This window comes from Gracilinanus agilis, chromosome 4 (genome assembly GCF_016433145.1).
Source record: "Gracilinanus agilis isolate LMUSP501 chromosome 4, AgileGrace, whole genome shotgun sequence".
NCBI lineage: Eukaryota > Metazoa > Chordata > Mammalia > Didelphimorphia > Didelphidae > Gracilinanus > Gracilinanus agilis.
In genome coordinates this window covers 254,223,914-254,230,013 of record NC_058133.1, presented here as the reverse complement: position 1 = coordinate 254,230,013, position 6,100 = coordinate 254,223,914, and the positions used below count along the sequence as shown (strand labels likewise).

The window sequence follows — 6,100 nt, the reverse complement described above, 5'->3', positions numbered from 1 at the left end:
CATGTGTTTTCAAGGTTGGGGGGTGAGGGGAGGGTTGGCTTAGAGGCACTTAGTAGAGAGCTCCTAAGTGCAAGTGGTTTGCCCAACCAGTGTCTGAGATCACACCTTGAACCCAGGACCTCCCATCTCTAGGTCTGGCTCTCAATTCACCAAGCTAGAAAGCTACCCCTAGATGGGAGCAGGGTTCAGAGCACAGCACAGGAGTCAATCATGGGAGCCAACACCTCAGTTTCCCCCCTTCGCCCCTGCACAGCTAGGAAGCACCCACTGGGTTAGTTTACTGTCCATTTGGACCAGCTGCTGCCTGTGCTGTGCTGTGCTTAGGGCAATGGGAGCTAGAAGCCTGTATCAGCTTCCCCTGGGTTAAGCACTGGGGGAGGTGCAGGGAGCCAGGGGGCTGGGAAGATTTAGGAGTTCCTGCTGGGTCCCAGAGCAGCCAGGGATTTGCATGGATTTTTGGTGGCTCAGCTTAAGGCTTGGGCTTCATTCTCCAACACCCCACCCTTATCTAAGCTAAAACATGGGGTTTGGGGAATCATGTGAGGGAGAGTTCTTACCAATCCATATGGCAAGTGCAGAAATGAAGGCAACAGCTCATCTCTCTCTGCAAGCCAGTGTTTCAGCATAAGCAAGCAGGAGTGGCAGTGCCTGAGAAACGTGGTTTCTGCAAAAGTCACCTACTCCCTAATCTATACTTTCTTTCTCAGAAGAAAATTAAGAATTCTTTTTTTTCTCCAATAGTGGTTGCCATTCTGTTAGATTTATAATTAATATATAAGTTCTTATTTTCTATGAAGTTTATTAATAATCACTTGAAATAGGAAAGATAGATAAGCATAAATTTAAAGTCTCTTTCTTACTCTATGTCTGACCATGTGTAGCTCACCCTGTAGGATCCTCCTTCTGTTCCCTGCCTGTTCTGGGAACTAGTAGTGCAAAAAGACTCCTGTGGGCTCCACCCACACCCCTTTTATCTGCTTTCATGGACACAGTGCTGGCATGTAAAATATAGGATGAACTGGGTTGGCAATCCAGGAGGGGGAGGAGATGAAATTCCCTCTACACAAAGCTCTCTTCTTCCTCTAACATACAAGGCCTACTTTCCAGTTTCTCATCCTTTTCTTTATCAATATTATTAATTTTTTTCTTTTAATTACTTATTTAATTCTTCCCCTCTTTTTTCTCTGTTGGATAAAATTCTTCCTTTCATCCTCTACAACATGCTTTAATTGTTAAGTTTTTTAAATTCCTGCAAATTTTTCTAAAAAAGAATATATTGCCCTTGTTCAACTAATTTATTTTCACACCTTTTGACTTTTAATTATTTAATGAATAAACATTTAGTCTTTCTTTTATCTCTGTATTCCTCACAGAATTAAAAGTTCTAAGGAATCTATTTAAAGTTCCCTCTTTTAAGTTATTTCTACAATATTCCTAAAATAGCATAGAAGTATTTACCCATAGGAAAAATATTTCAGTGACTGATTTTGCAGTTCATTATTTCACTTTCCTATTCCATGATAATTTTTTTCGTTTGCTCATAAATTTCTCTACATACATTAAAGTCTTCTCAATTTTAGGGGTTATCAGTTGCCTGCTGGACCTTAAAATAATTTCCTAGTTGGGCATAAAACTGTCACTGAAGTAAAAGGTCTAAGCATCAAATCCCTTTGCAGAGGATTTTTTGTTGTTTTGAAGACATTATTAGGCCTTGAGAAGACACTTTGAAGGTTATCTGTCCTATGCTAGAATATCTCTCTCCTGCCATGGGAACAATTTCCTTATGGACACTTTTTTTACTACTGAAGAGAGTTCACTTTTTCTCTACCATCTTTTAATCCTTGTCATTGCTATTTCACTCTCTCCTGTAGGCCTTCTTATTCCTGAAAGACTACCCTATACTCACTAATAAGAACCATACCTGATATTTTGTTAAGAAAACCAAAAACCATTCGCCAACAGTTTCTTCCTTTCCCCTTCTTTTCATTTCATATCATTCAAATGTCTTTTCTTAATATCTCCTCCGTAAAGTCAGACTCACATGATGATGTGATTATTCTTCTTCCCAAGGCAAACTCATCTTCATGCACAAATAATACTGTTCCATGTTGCTTGTTAAAAATACTATATGATCATCTATGATCCTCTAGCAATTTTCTTCAGTCTCACCTTTTCTATTGGACATTTTGCTAATGACTATAAATTTGCCCAGTTGTCACTCATGTTCAAAAAACATTATCTTGGTCTACATACCTTCTATATAATTTTCTACATTTCTCCTCTCTTCTGTGCCTAAACCTCCTCAGAAAGGTTATAAGAAAAGTTAAGTTTGCAAAGGACAGTAGCATGGAGCAATAGATGTGCAGGATTCTGGAATTCTGAGGGAGAGCTGAGCTGTTGCTGAGAGAGACAGTTGGGCCTTGGGCTGGACTTTTCTTTCTGAGATTTTGACCTGAAGAGACTGGCTATTTCCCTGTGGCATTTTCCTAGCTTATCCTCCCATCCTACCTGCTGCTCTGTTATCCTGCTTCCCTGCTGGCTGTGGTGGATATTTACTGAGTTCCTGAGGTGATCTGAGACATCTGACATCAAATTGTGAGACCTGGCCTAGATTTTTTTCGATCTTGGTCCATCTTTGGGCCCTGTCAGACTTACATAGACCCTTTCCTTAAAATCATCAAAGGGGTTTTAGTGTTAGTTTAGCTAAGTACAAGAATTTGGTTTCAGATAGTGTGGAGAGGAGTAGAGTAGGAAAATCAAGAAGAAGAAATCTCTGTGAAGAGATATTTAGATCTGGGGAGGTGTAGGTAGTTAACATTAGAGTAAGTTTATCCAAATCCCTTCTAATTTTTCCCCTGCTAATTGAACCAATTTTTATTTCATATTTAAGTGGTCTCTGTGTGTCATCTCAGTGTCTGGCTCTGCCTTCAATGGGCTTGGGTGGCCTTCCCAAAACAGTTTAATCTTCTGTTACTTGCCCTAATAACACACTTAATGCATCCCCTAATCCCACCAATATTTCAGAAGTCATCAGATATTATTTGTCTCCTCTTCTATATTGTCTCTGTCTCTGTCTGTCTCTCTGTCTCTTTCTGTCTCTCTGTGTGTGTCTCTGTCTCTGTCTCTCTGTTGACTCTGTTACAATTCTGACTTCTGACTTTATCATTCAATGAAAAGTGTTCCCTATAAAAATTATCATTAATCTTTAAGTAGTCTAAATCTACCAGTCTTTTCTCAATTCTTTCATAATTTTTGACAGTGACAATTACCTTCTCTTCTAGAAATTGTCTGTCTTCTCTCTAGGTTTTCATGATGCTCTCTCCTGGTTTTCCTCTTAACTATCTGACCACTCATTCTTCACCTTTTTTTGCTCTATATTTATTTAGGTAATCTCTAATCACCTTGACCATCCCACAAGACTGTGTTGTGGGCCCTCTTATTTTCTCTCTGTATTTTATACAAGATCTCATTAGCATCAAGTAATTCAATTATCATGTCTTTATTGATGATTCTCAGAATGATTTATCCAGTCACAAGCTTTTCCCTAACATCTTCACATCTCCTATTAGATATCTTGAACCCTATGTCACATAGACATCTTAAACCTAACTGAACATATTTTTCTCTCAAATCATTATGCTTTTTCTTCCTATTACTATTGAGGACATTACCGTCCAACAAGTTAGCCAGCATTACAATTCAGCATTATATGTCATCTCTCTCTCGCCTCCAATATCCAATATGTGATTTAATCTTTTAGATTTTATCTTCTTAAACTATTTTGCCAATTCCCCCTTCTCTTCTCTGAAAAGCAGGTATATACATCATATCAGGCTTGTATTGTAATAGCCTCCTCATTAGTTTCTCTGCATCAAGACTTTCAATACTCCAGTTCATCTTCCTCTCAACTATCAAATTTATATTCTTAAAGTACAGGTCTGATCATGTCATCCCTCTAGTTAAAAATTCCATTTCCTTCTTATCACATTTAGAATCAAATATAAAATCCTCTCAGTGGCATTCAATGTACCTCTAAACCTAAGCCCTTCTGATCTTTCCAGATTTCTAAAAAATTTAATCCTATGCATATACAAGTGACAATGGGCTTTTTGCTGTTTCTCTCAAAAGATACTGTATTTCTAAATGACATTCTTTTCCCCTGACTCTACCTCTTTCCTTGAATTCACATGCTTTTTACCTATATTCTCTGTGTTCTCTCAGGATTCAAGAGAAATCTCACTCTATCTGCAATAGGCCATTTCAAGAACTGCTAAAATATTCCTTTTAAGTTTATGTCATATTTACACTGAATATTTATCATAATTCCATAGTTGATTAAATATCTTCTTTGCCATTAAAATGTGAGCTCCGTTAGGTCAAAAATTATATTTTTATCTTTCTTTATTTCCCTATCACTTTAAGATGTACCTTACATTTGATGATCATTCTATTGCATATTATGCTATTGATGTTATTCACAAAAGCAAGGAATTAAACCTAGAATTTATGACATTAATTCCAATTTTCTTAGCAGAATAACACGTAGCCTCTATAGAAGTGATATAATATTCCTAGTGAGAAAAATGTGGCATATACTATTGATATGACTAAACAAGATGAGTTTTAAGTGAGAGTAAACTGAAAGGAACCTGAGTCCTCATGATGATCATTTTGACACTGAGTGGTAAAAGAGAAAGATACTTTCTTTCCAATCCAGATATGAGACCATAAATTCTTTCAAATGTTGTTTTACAAAATTCCCTATTTACAACTTATGCTTTTTTTCCTTTGACTGGAAAACCATAATACATGGAAGTATTGAGGGGAGATTAGAATCAATAATTAACTAATCCATTCATAAAATCTTTGTGATGTCTTTTTTCCTTCCCAGGTATAAAATGAAGTTTTCAAATACTACTATCACTGCCAATCAGCAATAAGGGACAGAGGGCAGGGTAACATCCACCAAAAAAGGCTGCTACTGTTTCCACTTCAACGTCTTTTTCAAAATAAAATGTCATATATAAGGTGCAACAGTTGTTGATCCAGTAGAATAAAACAAAGCAGCTCACAAGCAAGAGAATGGTCTGAGTAGCCTTGATTTCAGGGAAGCATCTAGGGGAATGGCTATTGCTATAAATATGCTGCACTTGCTTGCTATGCCTATAGAGGAGAAGCACCATATGGGTACTAGATAAGCCCATAAGGAAGTGAAAGATAAAGTCATGAAGAGTCATTCCAAACAAAAATGCAGCCACAGATTTCTTCTCATTTGGTGCTCTTACCATGAAAATATGTGATATATAATCATATCTGGAAATGTCATTTTTTATTGCTTCAGTGGTTTCAATCACCCTAATATAGATCAATGCATTTGTTACACAGAAAAAGAGGAAACAATATGAAATGTATCTGGGGGCTTTGACTTTGATCCTTGCCCACACAGAGTTGTTGGGACTGATGATGATGGCCTGGATCATGCTCAGAAGGCTTGTTGTGCATACAGAAAGTCCCCTGGAAATTCTGTAAATGTACATGACTACTTTACACCCCAAATCATTGAAAATATTTCTCATCCCAAAACAAAACATGATTTCTGGGATACCTCTGGTAAAAAGTGTTGCCATATTGGCCAAAGTCAAATGAGCAAGAATCAAATCCATGGGCTTCTTTTCTTGAGGCTTTTTGAAGGCGATACAAATATAAAGCACAAACAGCAATGAATTCCCTACAATACCAATGGCACACTGAAAAATGAAGACTACACCAAAGATCAGCTCACTAGATACCATTTGGCTTGAAGGAGTCAGTAGATCTGATAACCCAGTGAATGGAAGAGCCTAAAAAAAGGAAGAAATAGGCAACATAAAAACTAAAGTAGGGGCAGCTGGGTAGCTCAGTGGATTGAGAGCCAGGCCTAGAGACGGGAGGTCCTAGGTTCAAATCCGGCCTCAGACACTTCCCAGCTGTGTGACCCTGGGCAAGTCACTTGACCCCCATTGCCTACCCTTACCAATCTTCCACCTATAAAGTCAATACACAGAAGTTAAGGGTTTAAAATAAAAAAAAAAAAATACAAAAAAAAAAAAAAACTAAAGTA

General features: G+C 37.5%; 1 protein-coding gene across 1 annotated transcript; it reads right to left on the bottom strand.

Annotated features, from left to right (window-relative positions):
• Positions 1-4,907: 4,907 nt before the first annotated feature.
• Positions 4,908-5,792, bottom strand: LOC123244931 (vomeronasal type-1 receptor 1-like). The gene has a single exon (XM_044673592.1). The coding sequence runs from the start codon at positions 5,790-5,792 to the stop codon at positions 4,908-4,910; it is 885 nt and encodes a 294-aa protein (XP_044529527.1).
• Positions 5,793-6,100: the final 308 nt, after the last annotated feature.

Excerpts from the sequence above, each read along its gene's own strand:
- LOC123244931 (XM_044673592.1), bottom strand. The coding sequence starts at position 5,792 with ATGGTATCTAGTGAGCTGATCTTTGGTGTAGTCTTCATTTTTCAGTGT.